We start from the raw sequence: 20562 nt of genomic DNA, 5'->3' as shown, positions 1-20562 counted from the left end.
AGATAATGCAATTAAGGCCCAATTGGAATAAATGACTTGACCATGGAAGTGAGAAGGCAGTGGTATCATATATTTAAGGTACTGAAGGAGAAGAACTGCCAACCAAGCATTCTTTATCTGGCAAAATTGTCCTTGAAAAATGAGGGAGAGGTTAAAACATTCACACATAAATAGAAACTGAGTGAGTCTGTCAGCAAGGACTCAGCCCTACCAGAAATTCTAAAGGCAGTTCTGCAGGCTGAAAGGAAAAGACAGGAGAGAGGTTTGGAAGAAAGTGTAGAAATGAAGGTTATCAGTAAGGGTAACTAAAATGTAAAAAGAGAGACAAAAATAACATGATACATAAAAACGAAATGATAAAATGTTTGAAGTATGTACTTCTTTTACAGTAGTAACATTGAATGTTAACAGATTAACCTCTCCAGTCAAAAGACACAGATTGGCAGAATGGATAAAGAAGTATGAACCATATATATGCTCTCTGCAAGATAATCACCTTAGACCCACAGACACAGATAGGTTGAAAGTGAAAGGTTGGAAAAAGGTAGTCCATGCAAACAGTAACCAGAAAAGAGCTGGGGTAGCTGTACTAGTATCAGACAAAATAGCCTTTAAATGCCAAACAAAGGACATTATATATTAATAAAAGGGGCAATTCATCTAGAAGAAATATCAATGATAAATATGCAAACACCTAATCAGAATGCCCCAAAATACATAAGGCAAACACTGGCAAAACTGAAGGGAGAAATAGACATCTCTACAGTGATAGTTGGAGACTTCAGTACACCACTCTCTTCAGAACATCTAGATGGAGGATCAATAAGGAAACAGAGAACATGATTGATATGATAAATGGACTAGACCAAACAGACATATACAGCATGTTGCACCCCCAAACAGCAGGATGTACATTCTTTTCAACTGCTTATGGGTCATTCTCCAGGATAGACAACATACTGGGTCACAAAACAAGGCTCAATAAATTTAAAAAGATTGAAATTATACACAGAATTCTCTCTGACCATAAAGGAATGAAGCTAGAAATCAATAACAGGTAGAAAATGGGAAAATTCACAAATATATGGAAGGGAAACAACACACTCTTAATCAGTGGGTCAAAGAAGAAATTGCAACAGAAATCAGTAAATATTTCAAGCCAAATGAAAACAAAAACACAATATATCGAAATTTGTGGAATGCAGCAAAAGCAGTGCTGAGAGGGAAATGTATAGCCCTAAATGTTTACATTAAAAAAGTAGAACGAGATAACATGAAAGACCTAACTGCACACCTGGAGGAAATAAAGAACTGCAAACTAATCCCAAAGCAAGCAGAAGGAAAGAAGTAACAAAGATTAGAGCAGAAATAAATGAAATTGAAAATTAAAAAATAGTAAAGAGAATTAACAAAACCAAAATTTGGTTCTTTGAGAGGATCAGTAAATTGACAAATCCTTAGACTGACAAAAAAAGAGAGAATATGCAAAAAATAAAATCAGAAATGAGTGGGGATACATTACTACTGACACCATAGAATTAAAAAGGAACATAAAAGGATACTATGAACAACTATATTCCAGCATATTAGACAATTTCGATGAAGTGGACAAATTCCTAGAAACATGAACAACCTACACTGACTCTAGAAGAAATAGAAGCCATCAACAGACCAGTTATAGACAAAGTAATTGAATCAGTCATCAAAAACCTCCCAATGAAGAAAAGCCCAGGACTTGATGGCTTCACAGTTGAATTCTGTCAATCATTCCAAGAGGAATTAGCACCAATCTTGTTTAAAGTCTTCCAAACAAATGGAAGAGAAGGAAACACTACATACCTTATTCTATGAAGCCAACATCACCTAATACCAAAGCCATATAAAGATACTGTAAGAAAAGAAAATTACAGATCAATTTCTGTAATGTCTATAGACGAAAAAATCCTCAACAAAATACAAATCCAACCCAGCAACACGTTAAAATATACACCATAATCAAGTGGGTTTTATCCCAGGTATGCAAGGGTAGTTCAACACAAGAAAATCAATTGATGTAATACACTACATTAATAAATTGATCATCTCGATTGACTCAGAAATAGCACTCAGAAATCTTTCTTGATGCTGAGTACAGCTAACATTGTACTTAATGGCAAAAAAGACTGAAAGCTTACCCTCTAAGATCTGGAACAAGACGAGGATGCCCACTGTTACCACTGTATTCAACATTGTGCTAGAAATTCTAGATAGAGAGAGCAGTTAGGCAAGAAACAGAAATAAATGACATCCAAATTGGAAAGACAGTAAAACTTCCAATATTTGCAGATGACATGATCCTGTTTATAGAAAGTCCTGAAAAATCTACAGCTAAGCTACTAGAGTGAATAAACAAGTTCAGCAGAGTGCTGGGATACAAGATCAACATGAAAAAATCAATAGTGTTTCTATACATTAGTAATGAGCAGTCTGAGGAGAAAATTTAAAAAAAAAATTTCCATTTAAAATAGCAACTAAAAGACTCAAATATGTAGGAATAAATTTAACCAAGGATGTTGTTCCAATTTGCTAATGCTGCCATTATGCAAAATACCATAAATGGATTGGCTTTTATAAAGGGGATTTATTGGGTTACAAATTTACAGTTCTAAGGCCATAGAAGTATCCAAACTAGGGCATCAACAAGAGGATACCTTCACTGAAGGAAGGCTAGTGGCATCTGGAACACCACTGTCAGCTGGGAAGGCACGTGGCTGGTGTCTGCTGGTCTTTTGCTCCTGGGTTGTTGTTCTGGTTTGCTAATGCTACCATTATGCAAAATACCAGAAATCGATTGGCTTTTATAAAGGGGGTTTATTTGGTTACAAATTTATAGTCTGAAGGCCATGGGAGTGTCCAAATTAAGTCATCAACACAAGTATACCTTCACCAAAGGAAGACCAATGGTGTCTTGAAAACCTCTGTTAGTTGAATACATGTGGTGGGCATCTGCTCATCCCAGGTTGTGTTTCAGCTGCTCTCTCAACTCCTGTGCATTCTTCAAAATGATGCTCTTGGGGCGTTTTGTCCTCTCTTAGCTTCTTCAGCTCCTGTGCATCTAAGCATGTGGGTTCCTCTCTTAGCTTCACCAACAGATCTTTTCTCTCCAAAATGTCTCTCTTAGCTGTTCTGAGCGCCTTCTATCAGTGAACTCTTTTATAGGACTCCAGTGATTTAATTAAGACCCACCCAGAATGGGTGGGGTAACACCTCCATGGAAATTATCTAATCAAAGGTCTTGCCTACAGTTGATTGAGTCACATCTCCATGGGAACACTCAATCAATAGGTTCCAACCTAATCAACACTAATATGTCTGCCTTCATGAGATTGCATTAAAGAACATGGCATTTTGGGGGCCATAACACATCCAAAGCAGTACAGTTGTGTTTCAAAGTGGCTTTCTCTGAAATGTCTTTGGGGGTTTCTCTCTCAGCAACTCTGTGTCCTTGCTTCTTTCTCCCAGGGTGCTTTTCTCTCAGCATCCTCTCTTAGCTTCTCCAGGGCAAATTCTGGGCTTCATCTCTTAGCTTAGTATCTCCAAATGTCCTTCTGTCTGCATCTCCAAGTGTCTCCAAGCGTCAGCAAGTATCTGGGTCTGTGTTGGCTCTTAGCTTCTCTCTTAAATAGTCCAGTGAACTAATCAAGACCCACCCTGAATGGGCAGGGCCACACCTCCATGGGAATAATTCAGTTAGAGTTATCATCCACAGTTGGGTGAGCCACATATGCATGGAAATAATCAAAGGGTTCCACCCTAAGACTGGGTTAAAAGGTCATGCTCTTCTGGGGTCCATAACAGTTTCAAATTGGCACAGATATAAAGGACTTACACACAGGAAATTATAAAACTTTGCTAAAAGAAATAAAAGAAGATCTAAATAAATGGAAGGACATTCCATGTTCTCAGGTTAGAAGACTAAATATCATTAAGATATCAGTTCTCCCCAAATTGATTTACAGATTCAACACAATCACAATCAAAATTCTAATAGCCTACTGTTCAGAAATGGAAAAGCCAATTATCATATTTATTTGGAAGGGTAGGGGGCCCTAAATAGCCAAAAATCTTCTTGAAAAAGAAGAACAAAGTTGGAGGACTTACACTTCCTGACTTTAAAGCCTATTACAAAGCTATAGTGGTTAAAGCAGCATAGTACTGGCATAAAGATAGATATATTGACCAATGGAATGGAATTGAGAGTTCAGAAAAATGGACATATCTGTGCACAATTGATATTTGACGAGACTGCCAACCAGGTCCACTCAGCAGAGACAGAATAGTCTATTCAACAAATGGCTTTGGGAGAACTGGATATCCATATCCAAAAGAATGAAAGAGGACTCCTTTCTCATACCTGATACAAAAATTAACTCAAAATGGATCAAAGAGATAAATACAAGAACCAGGACCATAAAACTCCTGGAAGAAAATGTAGGGAAGCATCTTGAAGATTTTGTGGTAGGCAACAATTTCTTAGACTTTACACCCAAAGCACAAGCAGTGAATGAAGAAATAGATAAATGGGACTGCTTCCAAATTGAAAACTTGTTCTTCAAAGGACTTTGTCAAGAAAGTGACAAGGAAACCTACTCAATGGGAGAAAATATTTGGAAGCCAGTTATCTAATAAGGGTTTAATATCCAGAATATATGAAGAAATTCTAAAACTCAACTATTAAAAGACACCCCAATAAAAAATGGGCAAAATTCAGACATTTTCCCAAAGAAGAAATACAAATGGCTAAAAAGCATATGAAAAGATGCTCAACATCACTAGCTATTAGGGAAATGCAAATCAAAACCACAATGAGATATCTTTTCATACCTACTTGTTCTAGTTTGCTAATGCTGCCAGAATGCAAAACAGCAGAAATGGATTGGCTTTTGTAAAAGGGAGTTTATTTGGTTCCACAGTTGCAGTCTTAAGGCCATAAGGTGTTTAAGGTAATACATCAACAGTCAGGTACCTTCACTGGAGAATGGCCAATGGTATCCGGAAAACCTCTATTAGCTGGGAAGGCATGTGGCTGGCATCTGCTCCGAGTTCTGGTTTCAGAATGGCTTTCTCCCACGATGTTCCTCTCTAGGCTTCAGCTCCTCAAAAATGTCACTCTTAGTTGCACTTGGGGTATTCGTCCCCTCTTAGCTTCTCCAGAGCAAGAGTCTGCTTCCAATGGCCATCTTCAAAATGTCTCTCATCTGCAGCCCCTGTGCTTTCTTCAAAGTGTCCCTCTTGGCTGTAGCTTCTCTTCAAAACATCACTCACAGCTGCACTGAGTTCCCTCTGCCCGTCAGCTCATTTATATGGCTCCACTGATCAAGTCCCACCCTGAATGGGTGGAGCCACGCATCCATGGAAATATCAGTGCTACCACCTACAGTTGGGTGGGGCACATCTCCATGGAAACACTCAAAGAATTACAGTCTAATTAACACTGATAGGTCTGCCCACACAAGATTACATCAAAGGTAATGGCGTTTGGGGGTACATAATACATTCAAACTGGCACACTACTACAATGGCCACTATTTAAAAAAACAGAAAATTACAAGTTTTGGGGAGGATGTGGAGAAATTGGAACACTTATTTTACTGCTGATGGATATGTAAAATGGTGTAGCCACTGTAGAAGATAATATGGCAGTTCCTCAGGAGCTAAGTATAGAATTGCTATATGATTTGGCACTCTTGCTGCTAGGCATGTACCCAGAAGATTTGAAAGCAAACTTTATCAGGCATTGCATACCAATATTCATAACAGCATTATTCACAGTTGCCTAAAGATGGAATTAACCCAAGTGTTCATCAACCGATGAATGGATAAACAAAATGTGGTATATACATACAATGGACTGTTACTCAGCTATAAGAAGGAATGAAGTCCTGATGTATGCAGCAACATGAGTGAACCTTGAGAACATTATGCTGTGTTGCAAATATTTTATGATCTTACTGATATGAACTCATTATTATAAGAAACTCATGGAGTTAGATTCTAGAATATAGGTTACCAGGGGATAGAATGGGGATAGAGAAAGGGGAGCTGTTACTTAATTGGTGCTTTACTTCCATGTAGATTAATTGTAAATGTTTGGGAATGGATAGTGGTGATAGTAGCAAGTTACTGTGAGTGCAGTTAACAATGCTGAATTATGTTGGTGAATGTTGTTGAAATGGGAAGTTTGGGTCATGTATGTTACTAGAAGGAAAGTTAGAAGATAAAACATGGGGCTGTATAACACAGTGAATCTTGTGGGTGATGGACTGTGGTTAATATACAAATATAAGAATGATCTTGCATGAATTATAATTAATGTACAATGCTACTACAAGGTGTTAATAATAGCTTGGTATGGGGGAAAATACACCTAATGAAAACTGGGCTATGATTAACAAATACTTGACTATTCTTTCATCAGTTGTAACAAAGGTACCATACTAATGCAAAGTGTCAGCAGTGGGGGGGCAGTATATGGGAACATTGTGTTCTTATGTGACTTTTCTGTACACCTACAACTTCTCTAATTTACAAAAAATAAAAAATAAATAAAGATAAAAAAACATGCCAAGTGAAAGAAACCAGACACAGAGTACTATGTATAATATGATTACCTTTGTATAAAATGTAAATATAAGGAAATTTATAGTGACAATTAGATTAGTAGTTATGTAGGGCTGGGAAAGGATAGAGGGGTTGAGAGGTGACTGCTAAGAGGTTTGGGGCTTTTCTTTTTGGAGTAATGAAAATGTTCTAAAATTGATTGTGGTTATGAATGCACAACTCTGTGATTATACTAAAAGTCATTGATTTTACACTTTGGATGGATCGTATGGTATGTGAATAGGTCTGAATAAAATTGCTTTAAAAAAACAAAACAAACAACTCTGACCCAAAACTTACATGCTGTGCCGGTTTGAATGTATTGTGACCCCCAAATGCCATTATCTTTGTAGTCTTGTGGGGCAGAAGTTTTTGGTGCTGGTTGGATTTGCTTGGAATGTGCCCCACCCAGCTGTGGGAGATGATGCTGATGAGATGTTCCCATGGAGGCGTGGCCCCGCCCATTCAGGGTGGGCCTTGATCGGTGGAGCTATATAAATGAGCTGACTCAAAGAGAGGGAACTAACTGAGTGCAGCTGGGAGTGATGTTTTGAAGAGAAGCAAGCTTGCTGGAAAGGAACGTCCTGGGAGAAAGCCATTTTGAGGCCAGAGCTTTGGAGCAGACGCCAGCTGCCTTCCTACCTGGCAGAGGTTTTCCGGACGCCATTGGCCATCCTCCGGTGAAGGTACCCAATTGCCGAGGTGTTAACTTGGACGTTTTGTGGCCTTAAGACTGTAACTGTGTAGTGAAATAAACCCCTGTTTTATAAAAGCTTATCCATCTCTGGTGTTTTGCATTCTGTAGCATTAGCAAACTAGGACACATGCCATACAAAATTAACCCAAAGTCGATCATAGATCCAAATATAACACCTAAAATTATAAAACTTGTAAAAGAAAGCATGGTAGAAAATGTTTGTGAGCTTGAGTTGCTCAAAGATTTCTTATATATGACAAAAAGCACAAGTGAGAACAGAAAAAAATTGATAAATTGGACATCTTCAAAATTCTTGTCTTTGGAAGACACTTAAGAAAATGAAGTCACAGACCAGGAAACAATATTTCCAAAATATAAATTTGCTCTATGTCCAGAATACATTGAGAGCCCTCATAACTCATTAGTAAGTAAACAAAGAACCCAGTTTAGAAATTGGTAAAAGAAAATATGTGGATGGCAAATAGACACATGAAAAGATGCACAGCATCTTAAGTCATTCCAGAAATGTAAATTAAAACCACAATGATATTCTGCTGTACCCTATCAGAATGGCTAAAACCAAACCAAATCAAAATGCAAAACAACAGCAACAAGAAAAAAACTGGCTATAATAAAATCTGTTGAAGATGCAAAGCTAGGATCCTCATGTATTTCTCCCAAGAACCCAGAGTAGCACAGCCACTTCTTGGAAAACTGTTGCTTTCTGATAAAGTTAAATATGCCCTTACCATAAGACCTAGTAATGAAAACTTACGTTTACACAAAAATTTGTATGTGAAAGTTTATAACAGCATTATTCATAATCACCAGAAGCTAGAAACCAAATATGCTTCAGCTGGTGAGTGGATAAATAAACTTGTAGACCCACGCATGGAATACTACTCAGCAGTAAAAGATTGATCCATGTAACAACATGGGTAAATCTCAGATACACTGTGTTAACTAGAAGAAACCAGACCAAAAGGCTATATACTAATTGTGCCAGTTTGAATGCATTATGTCCCCCCCAAAGGCCATTATCTTTGATGTAATCTTGTGTGGGCAGATGTTATCAGTGTTGATTAGATTGTAATTCTTTGAGTGTTTCTTTGGAATGCACCCCACCCAGCTGTGGGTGATGACTCTGATTGGATAATATCCATGGAGGTGTTGCTCCTCCTATTCAGGGTGGGTCTAAGTTGAGTTACTGGAGCCATATAAATGAGCTGATGGACAGAGGGAACTCAGTGCAGCTGTGAGTGATGTTTTGAAGAGAAGCTACAGCAGATGAGAGACAGTTTGAAGACAGCCATTGAAGGCAGACTCTTGCTCCAGAGAAGCTGAGAGAGGGCAAATATCTCAAGTGAAACCAAGAGTGACATTTTTGAGGAACTGCAGCCTAGAGAGGAACGTCCTGGGGGAGAGCCATTTTGAAACCAGAACTTTGGAGCAGATGCCAGCCATGTGTCTTCCCAGCTAACAATGGTTTTCTGGACACCATTGGCCATCCCCCAGTGAAAGTACCCGATTGCTGATGTGTTACCTTGGACACTTTATGGCCTTAAGATTGAAACTGTGTAACCAAATAAACCCCTTTTGTAAAAGCCAATCCATGTCTGATGTTTTGCATTCTGGCAGCATTAGCAAACTAGAACACTAATTGATTCCAATTATATGACATTCTGAAAAGACAAATCTATAGGAACAGAAAACATCAGTGGTTACTAGGGACTTGTGGTGGTGGGAAGTGTTGACTGTAAAGAGGCACAAGGGAATTGGGGGGTGGTGATGGAACTGTTTGTCATTTTGTTTGTAGTGTTGATTATGTGACTATGCATTTTTTAATGCCTAGATCTGTACATTAAAATTGGTGAATTTTATTGTATGTTATTAATATTTCAATAAACTGGCCCATAAACCACACCAAAACAAAACCAGAGGGCGTGAGGAAAAGATTGATTGTTTGATTAAATTAATAAAAATTTACTCCAGATTAATTTAATTTTTTTGTAAATTATCAAAGATTCTAGGGCTTAGAAATTTGCACATGCACTTTTTAGTAAATAATCAACAATACCTCATACAAGCACAGCAAAGGGGTAAGCTAATCAAGTTGCTTTCTTACACACCTGAAAAACCAAATTTTTTATGTTTGAGGACCAAAGGAACAAGCATAAGATAGGGAAGCAAAGAAATTGAAAGTTCCCTTTCATCTTAAATGTTTCTTCACTAGTCATGTTTTATTACTTAATGTAGTTATCTAAAACATTTCTTCATAAACTGTGAAATTAACTTAAGGATAGCAGGTGGAATGTACATTTAATAAAAGATGACAGGCTCTGTAGCTGAAATTTGTTATTGACTGCACCTATGGTATGAAGGAGGACTTAACCCGTAAGAAAGAACAAAGTAAAAAAAAAAAATGTGGTCTGAATTCAGATGTTTAATCATAGCCTAACTATTCCCCACTAACTAGCTTTGTAGTTCATAAGATATTGTAAACACTATGAAGCAGAGGTAATTTTTATTCTGCACCTGAATAAGTGTGCTTATACTTCATATTTTGTCTTTAATCCCAAGTTTATTTCCTTAAAGTAGATTTTTTTTTTAATTTTATAATCTTTTCAAAAAATGGAGCCTATTCAAAAAAGGTGTTCAGTAAATTGAATTTCTTAAGTTTGTATTATTTAAGCTTCAGCTATACCTCCTCAACATTTCTGGAATGTAATAGGCATGTTGTTGGAAGGATATCATTGATAATAATGATGATATGATGGTGAAGATTATAGCAACTATTATTTATGTACAAATTAGTGTGTGCCAAACTTTTTTTTCACTTGTCCAAGATCACCTAGCATTTAATAAGCGGCAGAGCTGACAGTTGAATTTGAGTCTGTCAGAATCCAAGCCTGAGTCTTTAACTGCTGCACTGTGCTGCCTCTCAGGTAATTGGAAATGTAGATCTGGAACTCAAATTAGAGATGCACTTAAGAAAGTTTATTGCTAATTGTATTCTAGCTACATCTCTAGCAATCATTTGTTTAGAGAATGAGCAATGGTCTATTACTGATAATTGCATCCCAGATGATTAGCATCCTCTATATTAGAGCTATCTGTCTGACATCTTCTGGGGTATTAGTTTTGTGGATAACTGAGGTTAATGATTTAAATGTCAAAATGTTATTTTTTTTACAAATTATTACGATTGATGCCTTTCTAAAATATTGCATTCTTTAACTTCTGTGTTTTCTGCAATGTGCAGTTACCATTTCTATAATTAGAAAAATACTAAAATAAAATGTATTTCATGTTCTTTCCTTCTCTGCAACAATGTATCCTGAACATAATTTAATTTTATCTTTATGACTCACAGTTATCTCATGAGCATATTATTTTATTGGGTCTTATAATGGCATTATCAAGAATTATCTCGGGGGTGGGGGGCAGATTATCTTTATACCAAATGGCTTCATGCTGCAGTACTTTGTCAGTTCTTATGTCTTATTTATTTTTTATTTTTTATTTTTTTTATTTTTTAAGAAATTTTATTTTGAAATAAATTCAAACTTACAGGAACAGTTGCAAAAATAGTACAAACCCCATACATAGAACTCCAGCATACTCTGCCCCCCTCCCCTGATACCCTGATCCACCACCTTTAACATCCTGTCACACCACCATTTCTTTCTTTCCCCCCTCTCTCCCTCCCTGTGTATCATCCATCATCTATTGCTCTATCCTCTGAACATATGAGAGCAAGCTGCACACATCTTTGAACAAACACTAAAATTCACATGTACCTTTCCCATGGACAAGAACATTCTTTTACGCAGTCCCATTAAGCGCAGCTAAGAAGTTCAGGAAATTCAACATTGATCCAAAGCTTACATTCTATATATTTCCTTTTTTTTTTTCCCTTATGTCCATCTGTGTCCCTTTCAGCCTCCTCTCCTCCATCCTCAGATCCCATCCAGGATCATCTTTGGCATTTAATTGTCATCTATTTAGACTTTCTTTTTTTTTTTTTTTTTTCCTTCAATTGTGGGAACATATACACAGCCTAAATCTTCCCATTCCACCCCCTCCCTAGCATTCCATTAGTGGGCTTAATCACATTTAGAATGTTGCAATGCTATCACATTCCCACCATCCATTTCAGAAGTGTCCCTTCACCCCAAACAGAAACCCTGCACTCATTTCTTAACTCCCCATGGCCCCTTCCCCTACTTTTCGGAACCCCTACTCTACTTTTCATCTCTAGGGTCATATTTTCTGATACTTTCTTTGTGTTTACTGTGGGGCTTACATTTAACATCTTTAATCTATAACAATCTTGTTTTTCTTTGATACCAACTTAACTTCAGTATGACACATAAGCTATGTTCCTTTACTCCCTCCTTCCCCCACCTTTATGTAGGTCTTGTCAAAAATTACATATTTTACATTGAGTCCAAAACCACTGATTAATCATTATAGTTTATGTATTTCAGATCCTGTAGGAAGTAAATAGTGGAGTTACAAATCAAAAATACCGTAGTATTGGTATTTATATTTACCATGTGATCTTTACTGGTAATCTTTATTTCTTCATGTCGTTTCAGTCAATTGTTTAGTGTCCCTTCCTTTCAGCCTGCTCAACTCCCTTTAGCTTTTCTTATAGGACTGATCTACTGGTGGTGAAGTCCCTCAGCTTTTGATTATCCAGGAATGTTTTCATCTCCCCCTCATTTTTACCCTCCAGGTGTTTGTGATTTCTCCAAGTCTCTGATGGTTATTGACTTCTATTTGTATTCCATTGTGGTCAGAGAATGTGCTTTGAACAAATTCATTTTTTTTTTTTAATTTATTGAGGCTTGTTTTATGTCCCAGCATATGGTCCATTCTGGAGAAAGATCTGTGATCACTAGAGAAGAATGTGTGTCCCAGCGACCTGGGATGTAATGTTCTATATATGTCTGTTAAAATTTTCTATATCTCTCTCTCCTTTCTTTGTTTCTCTATTGGTAGGGCTCCCTTTAGTATCTGAAGTAGGGCAGGTCTTTTATTAGCAAAATCTCTCAGCTTTTGTTTGTCTGTGAAAAATTTAAGCTCTCCCTCAAATTTGAAGGAGAGTTTTGCTGGATAAAGTATTCTTGGTTGGAAAATTTTCTCTCTCAGAATTTTAAATATGTCATGCCACTGCCTTCTCACCTCCATGGTGGCCGCTGAGTAGCCACTACTTAGTCTTCTGTTGTTTCCTTTGAATGTGGTGAATTGCTTTTCTCTTGCTGCTTTCAGAACTTGCTCCTTTGCTTCAGTATTTGACAGTCTGATCAGAATATGTCTTGGAGTGGGTTTATTTGTATTTATTCTATTTGGAGTTCGCTGGGCATTTATGCTTTGTGTATTTATATTGTGTAGAAGGGTGGGGAAGCCCCAACAATTTCTTTGAATACTCTTTCTAGACATTTACCCTTCTCTTCCCCTTCTGGGACACCAATGAGTCTTAAATTTGGACGTTTTATTTTATCTATCATATCCCTGAGATCCATTTCGATTTTTTTTTATTTTTTTTCCCCATTCTTTCTTTGGTTCTTTCATTTTCTGTTCTGTGGTCCTCGAGGAGGCTGAGTTGTTGTTCAGCTTCCTCTAATCTTGTATTATAAGTATCCAGAGTCTTTCTAATTTGGCCTACAGTTTCTTTTATTTCCATAAGATCTCCTATTTTTTTATTTACTCTTGCAATTTCTTCTTTGTGCTCTTCTAGGGTCTTCTTTATGTCCTTTATATCCTGTGCCATGCTTTTCTTCTTGTTCTTTATATCCTGTGCCATGCTTTTGTTGCCTTTCTGTAGTTATTTGATTAATTGTGCCAAATACTGTGTGTCTTCTGATCTTTTGATTTGGGTGTTGGGTTTGGGTTCTCCATATAGTCTGGTTTTATCATATGCTTTAAGATTTTCTGTTGTTTTGGCCTCTTGACATTTGCTTTACGTGATTACTAATTTGTCAGAACTGCAGCTTGGTGGCATACACTTTCTCTAACTAACCAGCTGATGGCATCCGTGAGTCACCTATTCCCCTCAAGTCAGTTCTCCCCAACTTTGTCTTTGTGGTGTGTGGGGGTCCGATTCTTGTGGGGTCCAGTTGGTGCACCAAGTTTGGGTGTGTTTTTGGTGCTGTCCTCCCTGAAGTGGGGAGTGTGTCTGGGTGGTTAGGGAGACAGGGCAGCTTTAATAATCAAACCTCCCAGGTGTTCCTGGAGATTTAAGGCTGTTGCAGGAGTCTAAGCCTTCATTTCAGTCTTTCCACTGATTGTCTCTGCCGCTGACCCACAAGTCCTTGGTATTCGTGTAGGGTCCCTGGGGTTTCCGGGCAGGTCCCCCTTCCCAGCTGTGCTCTTCCAGGACCTCTGCTGAGGGAAGGCTGTGCCACGTCACAAGTGTGCACCGGCCTCCAAGGAAGCCCTGGGTTGCCGGGCCGTGCAGGGGTTTTCCCTGCCTGCTTCAAAAATGGTTGAATGGGACGCGTTAACTTCCCCCTTTTCGCACAGCTCTGCCCTCCCAGCTCCAGGACGATTAGCTGTGGGTGTATTAAAGGCACTGTCCATGGCTGATGCTGTGGCATGTGTGCAGTGCTGCGGGAAAGACTCCCCATCACACTGGGTTTCTTGGCGTGGCTCTGGGCTGTGGGTCCGGCCCCGGGCAGGAGCGTGCCTTGCCCTCTGGGGAGATGGCTGCAAGGAATGCGGGTTTTTTTCTCCTTTTGGCTCCCCTCTGCTCCCCTGGTCTCAAGAGAATTAGCAGCGGGTGTGGGAAAGGGTATCCTCCATGCCAGACTGAGGCGTTAGCCCAGACTGTTCCCGCCGTGCTTCACTGTGCAGCTCTCCCCATCGTATCTGCAGCCGCTCCTGGGCTTTTTTTTTTAAAGAACTAGTCCATCTCCAAATGCCAGCCCACTGTTTCCCCACATCACAGCTCGGCCATGGGACTTTGAGCCAGCTTACTCACTCATTTCAGAATGCAGGCTCCTGGTTTCACCAAATACGTGTTTCCCGTGGATTTAGCAGTCCTTGTCTGGCTGGTGGTACGCTGGAAGTGGTGCTCTGGGTCACTTTCTGGTTTTTATCTGGTATTTTTCACAGAGGTGTTTTTTTTGCCCTGTCTCACCTAGCTGCCATCTTAGGTTCTCTCATGTCTTATTTTTTTAAAATAGTTTTTCTGTCGCATTTGCTGTTTGTTCCTATTTTCTTTCTGTTATCAGTTAACAGGCTTGTAGCAAAATTTGCCTTTTTACTGCTTCTAAACCATACTGGTCTCAGAAAATTGGCTGGACATTCATTTCAGTTTTATGTTCAATAAATATAATTAGTTTCTGGATAAAGTCTTGAGGAACACACCTGTGATTAAATTTGAAGAGCTTTTTTTTAATGTTTGCATTTTGAGATAAACATATTCAAGTTTTGTGTGTCCATTTTTTGGTTCCTGACTGCATTCTAGATGGGTAAAGCATTGTATTTGTTTTTAAGAGCTTTTAGCGAACACTTTTTTTATTCTTTTAAATATATTCATTTAATTTGGAAGGAGATCTCTAAAGTGTAGTCGTCATGTGGCTAGAAGTAGCTTTGTTTCTCAAATGTCAGTTTTTAGCCCAGAAGTCCTTCCTTTGACAGTGTTGGATATAGTCTGTTATAGATAGCAAATATGGATCTTTAAAAATTATTACTAATTGATATGGATGGAGATGGTGAAAAGATTTTGAAGAACAATATTAGTAATTTTGGTTAGATGGTACTGATTATAATTTTGTGAACTAAAAAAATTTTATAAATACAGCATCTAAAAAAGACATATATATGGAAAGAGATTTCCTCAAAGATTATGTTATCTTAAAGAGCTATTAAAAAATCATTACTTAGGACTCATAAATGGAGATAAAATCCTTTTAAATTTTATTTTATTAAATTTGGATTGTGTTTAAAATGAAAGCCTATTGCTACAGTTTACTCAGCTCCATCTTGGACACACTATTCATTCCATAAACTCTGCACCCCATTAAGGGTCCATCATACCCAAATTCAGAGCAAACTTTAACTTACTTTCATTTAATTTGTTTCCTTCTGTGCTGACAGTTACTTGTTAACACATTTGCTTTATGAAATAGTCGAAACCATATTTAGTCATTTAATAAATATTTATTGAAGTCCTACTATCTGCCAGGCACATTTCTGAGTGCTGGGTGTACATCAAGTTAACAAACCAAAATCTACCCTTGGTGGCTTACATTCTAGTGGGACGAGACAAACTATATGGAAGCAAGTTAATGTAACATGTCAGGTGGTAAAGGTGTTGTGGAGGAGTATAGCAGCATAAGAGGTAAATCATGACTATGTGGGGGGTTATTGTTGGGACATGGACATCCTGTGGTCAGTAAGACCTGATGTTGCAATAGTATTTGGTAAGTTTGATTAGTATCTTTATTCAGGCTAGCGAAGATTGATGTAAAAAACTCCTATGTTTTTGAAAATGGAAAGTCAATGGCAAATTATTACCAGAGAAATGTACAGTATATTGTAGAGCATACCTGGTGACAATGGAAAATGTGTCTGCATTCAAAAACAAGGCTATTAATTTTAAAATTACAATTGTGATGAATTAATTTGATAAATTTGAAGTAACATATATTGTTGCTCCCTGATGTCTGCAGATATAACCCCTGCTTTGTGGGGTCAGTTTCAAATAAGGTAACTGTGTTTGGCTAATTTTGTTTCTTACCTTTTCTTTTGTTTACTTTAGTGGAAAACTTGAGAGACCAGAATTTTCAAAGCATAGATACAAATATATTAATACTTAAAAAAGATATCTATTCTAAAATTCATTTTTCTGTTTACTATTACAGTTTCAGCTTTTATTTTAAACATCTAATATTTATGTTGTAATAGTAGTGACATTTTTATTTGTGTAAAAATTTGTCTCAAAGATTAATATTTTTCATTTTCATAGTAAATCATTTTCCTTAATATTTCCAGGTGACATGCAGAGCATAAATAAGGAAGACAAATCTTTATGTCTCAGTATGCCTGTGATTACAGAAGATGAGGAGGATGAAAGTTTTAGTGTATCAGGTACAGATGAAGTTTTGTCAAACTACTAAAGGAAACATGCTCGTAGACATCAAGGTTTAGATCTCTTGAAGAGCGTAACAGTTAGCAGTGTTGTTGTGATGCTTGTATCTTTGGCACACTGGAAAATTTTGCTATTAATTTTACCATTAAGATTGGGTAGAAATGAGAGATGAAGGATAAGGAAAGTATTACTATCAGTAAGTGAATATCTATATTCATAGGGATGCCTGCAATGTATTCCTAACAAATGGCGAGGTTAACAAAATACAAAATTTCTGAATATAACTTTAAAAAGAAGACATTTATTATAAAAATACTTATTTCAAATACTTATGTAAAATTTTCACCTGTGAAATGATGTTTCTAACTAATAGTGGCATATTGTACAACATGAATTTAAGTAGCTAAACCTTTTAGTGTCAGGGTTTTAATAATTGTGGTATCTCTAATTATAATTACAGTATTGCAAAGAATAAGTTATATTTAGCAGGCTAGGTTTGATTGGTAATCTATCAATGATAACATAACATATATTAAGAATCATGCCTTATGACTTTTTTTTCATTTTGGTTTTTTATTATTTGTTCAACAAGCATTTGTTAATTGCCTCCTGTGTATCAGGCTCATGGCTAGGTTAGGTACAGGGATATAAAGATAAACTACAAGAATTTAAGAACTTGGTTTGTGCTAATCACAGTGATCTTAGATCTGAGCATAATTTGTTAAATGAATCAAATCAGTCTGTTGTCCAAGTACCTTACAATTTAGTGTGGGAGCAAAACAATTCAGTACATTATGAAGAAACAGTACTATAGAAGCATAGGAGTTGAGACAAAGGGTAGACAACTAAAAGGGAATATTTGTTCTTCAGGAATCTGAATGCTCTGTTGTTTGCTTATATCAGCATAAAACAGTTCTTTATAGTCTTGTCGTGTTGCAAACTGTAGCATTGTTCCAGTCTTGATTAAGGGCCTTTTCTTCCTTAAACTTTTTATTTTGAAATAATTTCAAGCTTACAGGACAGTTGCAAAAATAATACAAAACCCATACAGAGAACTCCAAAATATACCCTCCCCCAGATACCCAGATCCACCAGTTTTAACATTTTGTGACATTTGCTCTATCATTCTATGTATCCATCCATTCATCCATCCGTCAGTCAGTCAGTCAGTCTGTCTGTCTGTCTATCTGCCATTTTTCTAAGCATTTGTGAGGAGGTTGTATACATGTGGTCCTTGAACACATAATACATGTACATTTCTTAAGAACAAGGATATTTGTTTCTATAACCACCTAAATAAAGTTATCAAGTTTAAGAACTTTAACATTGATGTAAAGCTTTAAGTCTGTATTCTAATTTTTCCATATGTCCCAATAATGTCCTTTCAGACAATTAAAGGCTTTTATTTTAAAAAGTACAATAAAACATGTGCATACACCTTTATGGTTGCCAGGCAAGTCACACTCCAAAATCTGTCATCTTGTAATTTTAAGAAGTTTGGATTTCATTTATATCATAATTATATAGACACATAAATTAATTCAAATAATTGGACATATTATGCTCATTACACGAAACCTCAATTTCCTGACTCCAACTTCCATTTCTTATTCTCCAGATACAATCACTTTTAACTCTTTATTTATTATTTTGAAATTTACCTCCATACCTCTAAATAGCATATTTATATTGCTGCTACTTCATATTTCAGTTCAATGGATTATTTTACAATTATTCCCTCTAAGGAAGGTGAAGATTTAGTTCTTTTAAATATGTTCTTCACCTCCCACTCCCAAATATTTCCTATCCCTCAACGCTTCAATATAATTATTATTTTAGTTAGATCAGTATTCAGTAATTTATAAAACATTTGTGACAGTGGGACTATATAATATACTACTATTCTTTCTCTGCATACTTATTGTTTTCCCTAGAGAGTTAATAACTTTTTTTCCTTATTCATTTATTTTTTTCTATGTACTTTTCATTACATAGAAACTGTTCCTCAGTTGTATAAATCTCCTCTCAGTACATTCAGACACATTAGGTATTCTATCAGTTTCAACTTTTTCAAGAAGCCTCTCCCAGACCTCTGACCTGCTTTAGTCTGGAGCTTGTTCTTGGCCTGCTGCACTCTTTTATTCTTTTCTAGGAGTCTGTTTTCTTTTTCTCATTTTTTTCCTTTCCCTATCATTTCTTTTTGTTTTCCATTGTTGGGGTTTATTTCTTTTCTTCATATTTTTTATGTTTTTGTTTCTTATTTTATTTGCTTTTAATGTTAAGTAACTTTAATAGGTTTACAGCTGTTTCTCTGTGGACCCTTGAGTGTTGGTTATGTCCACTGCTGTAGTAGTCAGAAGATGTGTGGTACTTCTGTTTTGGATTTACATTTTTAGTTTTAATTGAAATGAAATTGAAACCTTAGTCACTTTATCTCTCAGCACTGGCCTTTGGCACACTGGCCCTATGCTGTTTATCAGGAGGGCATACCCATATGAAACAACTTCATAGTGGCTTATTATTAAGTAGGATTTAGGATGAGATCCACACAGTAAGTTTTAAACTGCAATTTCATTTTGAAGGACGAATTCAAGTATATGTCAGGTTTAAGATTTCTTGTTTGACCTTTGCTGTGAGGGCATTCTTATTGTTTTATACCAATTAAATTTCTCTGTAGTTTAAATGTATATTATCAATTAAGAGTTACTTTTTTAGACCTAACAGACTTCAAAATTTTATGTCTTTAGGGTTCACTGCCCCTAAGAGGAAAAGAAAACACTGAACAAAGAGCCTGGTGTCAAGTTTTTAATTTTGAGCTTTCTGATGAAGAAAAGATGCATGTTTTGTGTACTGAAGAGGAAGGCTACAAATGTCGAAAAAATTGTTCTGGGAAACTGTAGGTGATTCCTTTGAAATAGTAATACTTTAACACAGTTCTAGAATAAAAGTAAAAAAAAAAAAATTGGAGTAAGAATTTACTTTGAAATGTAACTTTTTTATATTTTCTTTTATGAAATCTATGTAAATGGAGATTAAAATTGAATTTAGAATGTAATCAAAATAGCCCTGTTACTTGCAGATTTACTATTTCCTATAACTTTTGGTGATATTATACTATCCTAGTACAGTTTTGGCAATATTAACAATTCTGTTTTATTTAAAGTTGTTTACTTGAAATATTAATGCTTATTGTATGTAAATCGTGAATTATTTTGTATCTACAGTCTGGTAGTGGATTTATTTATGATGTACATTTACTATTTTGTATTTTGGACAGTTAAGTGCAATAAAATTTTTGCCATATTTGTCTTATTTTGTTTATTTATGAAACTTAGATGATCAGTAATTTATGTGATTGACAATAGCAAGTTCTCAACTCAGTTTTTACTTATGCAATCAACTGAATACTCTTTAGTACTTGTTTTAAAGCTCCCTTTGGTTTAACAGATATGTTAGATATAATACCTATTTTGTATATATGTGTGCATACATGTATACATGTATACATATACACACAAATGCAAACATACACAGATTATGTATACATATATTTGTATATATGTAAGTGTGCATATATACACTGCTTATAATTAGTCAATACATTGTTTAAGTACAATATTTAAATACAGATTAATTCTAATCCTTTGAGTGTTAATGTAAATTCCAAAAATGTGTCTATGTAAAAGAATAGTTGCTATTCAGAAAAAAATTTTATTACTTTATGAATGTGCTTCTCTGTTAATTTCTCATTCTAGATATTTAAGTAGAGATTGCTTGAGCCCTGTTGTTTGAATTGCTGCTATATAGCAGATCATCTCCATAACATGTGGTTGGCTGAATCTATCATACAGTTGATTAATACTTCATGTTGTTTTATAGCACTGTATTACTGAGGAATTTAAAATGTGAGCTGGAAATTAAATCCAAATCTGCAAATGTCCTGTGAATGAAAGTGCATTATATCTAAATCAAAATACAAATGCTAACCTGAATAAAACTTTCATCGATTAGAATCCATGTTATCACATTAGATATTAAAAGCAATTGTTTTCTTTGACTGACTTCAGATGTTTCTGGTAATAGATGGGGTAATTTTCATAATATGGATGCTAAGTAGAGCTTT

General features: G+C 36.2%; 1 protein-coding gene across 1 annotated transcript in view; it reads left to right on the top strand.

Moving 5' to 3' along the window:
- The window catches only part of SNAPC1 (small nuclear RNA activating complex polypeptide 1), a 41832-nt gene extending 22112 nt beyond the window's left edge, over nucleotides 1-19720 (top strand). Inside the window, exons 9-10 of the mRNA XM_037835301.1 lie at nucleotides 16343-16438; nucleotides 19187-19720. Coding sequence (XP_037691229.1) covers nucleotides 16343-16438; nucleotides 19187-19221 — 131 coding nt within the window. The 3' untranslated portion in view covers nucleotides 19222-19720. The remainder of the gene's footprint in view (nucleotides 1-16342; nucleotides 16439-19186) is intronic.
- Nucleotides 19721-20562: the final 842 nt, after the last annotated feature.

The sequence above is a fragment of the Choloepus didactylus genome, chromosome 4 (assembly GCF_015220235.1).
Source record: "Choloepus didactylus isolate mChoDid1 chromosome 4, mChoDid1.pri, whole genome shotgun sequence".
Taxonomy (NCBI): Eukaryota; Metazoa; Chordata; class Mammalia; order Pilosa; family Megalonychidae; genus Choloepus; species Choloepus didactylus.
The sequence above is the reverse complement of the archived record's forward strand: the minus strand, read 5'-3'. Positions and strand labels throughout refer to the sequence as shown.